At 37.2% G+C, this 2,280-nt stretch overlaps 1 protein-coding gene across 1 annotated transcript; it reads right to left on the reverse strand.

The window, feature by feature from the left end:
- Positions 1 to 428: 428 nt before the first annotated feature.
- On the reverse strand, positions 429 to 1,103 carry LOC145115277 (uncharacterized). Its single transcript, XM_079051548.1, has one exon. The coding sequence runs from the start codon at positions 1,101 to 1,103 to the stop codon at positions 429 to 431; it is 675 nt and encodes a 224-aa protein (XP_078907674.1).
- Positions 1,104 to 2,280: the final 1,177 nt, after the last annotated feature.

A 2,280-nucleotide genomic window follows, 5' to 3' on the forward strand; every position in this document is an offset into this window, starting at 1 on the left:
GATTGTTCTTCACCAATAATGTTATCAATGACAGTTTTCAACCTAAGTGAAAGAATATTAGTGATAACCTTGTACATTCAACCAATAAGGCTTATTGGCCTGTAGTCGTTTAAAGTTAATGGGTATTTGGTTTTTGGTGCCAATGTAATGAATGACGAGTTACAACCATGAGATAGAGTATCATGCTTCTCAAAATGCTTTACAAATTTCATTATATCACTTCAGAGGGTATCCCACTGAGATTTGATAAATTTGAAGGTAAAACCATCATGCCCGGGTGCTTTCTCACTACCACATCTTCAAATAGTAGTTTTGACTTCCTCGATTGTGAATAGTGCTTCAATTATAATAGCCTCCATCATTGATAAAGATTGAAATAGGAGGTTAATTAATTTAGGTATTGAGGTCCATTGTTCTTTGAATTTATTCTAAAAAAATCTGAAAACTCTAGCTTTGATCTCCTCCACTTCCGATGACCATCTCCTCTTAATCATGAGTCCTTTCAATATGTTTCTTCTGTTTTTATTATTCAAGAATCCATGGAAGAATTTTGAGTTCTTATCCCCGTCTACGAGCCATTTGATTCGACATTTTTGCTTCAAGTCCATTATCGTTAATCTCTCTAACTCCATTATCTTTTGCAATCCTTTAATTCTAGTCTCAATCTCCGTATCTGATAAGGAACGATTTTCTGCTGCCTTTTCAACGATTGCTATTGATTCCTTTAGCTTTTTCATATCCAATTTCTCCTTTTGTGTTTCATCGCTCCTCCATTTTTTTATTTCCTTCTTCAATAATTTTAACTTTGCTACCAAATACGATTCAGGTGCTTCAAATCCAGCAAATCTGCTCTGGGCATCTTGAATCAACTGATCAAAACCCTCTTTGTGGATCCAGGACTTAAAGAATTTGAAGGGAGGAGGGCCAAAGTTGGAAATCATAGTCATAAGAATAATGGGACTATGATTAGACAGCTCTCGAGGATGAGCAGTGACGAAGCTGTGTAAGAAGGAGGATAGGAAATTAGAGCATACCATAAACTTGCCTAACTTGCTTAGTTTGGCATCAAAACAACTCATATCTGTATATTTTTCCCCACCCATGTTGAAGTCTTTCAGATTTGCCTCCTATATGAATTGATTGAATGCAAAGGCACTCGAGGGGAAAAATTGGGATTTAAATCTTTCTTCAGATCCCCTGACAACAATAAAATCACCAAATAACATCCAGATCCCAAGATTTCTCATTTTAATGTTCAATAATTCCTGCCACAATCTCTTTTTTTCTCCAGGTGATTGAGGACCATATATGTTGGCTATTATCATATTGGGATCGATACTAGTCCATTTACCAATTTAGATAAGATAATGTATGTTTTTTTATGACCTCCAGCTTCTGAAAACATCTGGAGTCCCAGATAGAGAATAAGCCCCTCGACTGCCCACAAAATTCTACTCCTTCACAATCATACTCTTATGAGTCCCAACAACCCTTTACATCTATATGAGAAGAATCTGTTAACTGTGTTTCCTGTAGTCCAATGAAATTTAGTTTGTGCAATAACTTCAGTCTTCTGAACCAATTGACTTTAACATTTTCTCCTATACCCCGGACATTTAGTGACATGCAATTCATTGGAAGTCAGATCTCTCTCTACAACCTCCCAAAATTGATGCAAAATTTGATTGCTAGCATCAATTTGGAAACCCACTTCAGCCCCAATTTCAATGATATGTCTAATATCGCTTGATTGAGTTTCCCCATTGCAATCATCCTCTGTAATGTTTACAGAGTGCGGGAGGCAGGTGGGTTTTTATTAAGGTCAAGATCTGAGGAATGGGGTATGGGGTTCAGGATAGCATTGTTGTGAATCATTGAAGATTGATTGAGTTCGAAGTTGGAATTTGCTGGAGGGGATCTGCTGCCCTTTTTATACCTTTTCCTTTTCTTTATTTTAGGTTCACCGTTGTTAGTCTCGTTAGAGGAGTTGGAGTTAATTTTCTGGGCTGAGAAAATGTTATTACTTCGGAAAGGCCCAAAACACCCAATTGGGAATGGGTTCTGTCTAGATCCGAATTCATCATTAGGATGGCCTAATCTATCATGTATGGGATGATTATATGGATTAGGGGTAGAGGTTGTAATGTGTACAACGTTGTGAGTACCAGGTGTTGATGTCTTAAAAGTGGTCGGCGGGATAACAACAGTCGTGTTTATAACTGGATCTTGATCGTTTATATTTACTGCGCCACATTCTTGTGTTCTCGCATTCAATTTATC

The sequence above is a fragment of the Lactuca virosa genome, chromosome 1 (genome assembly GCF_052849685.1).
Source record: "Lactuca virosa cultivar CGN04683 chromosome 1, Lactuca_virosa_CGN04683_v6, whole genome shotgun sequence".
Taxonomy (NCBI): Eukaryota; Viridiplantae; Streptophyta; class Magnoliopsida; order Asterales; family Asteraceae; genus Lactuca; species Lactuca virosa.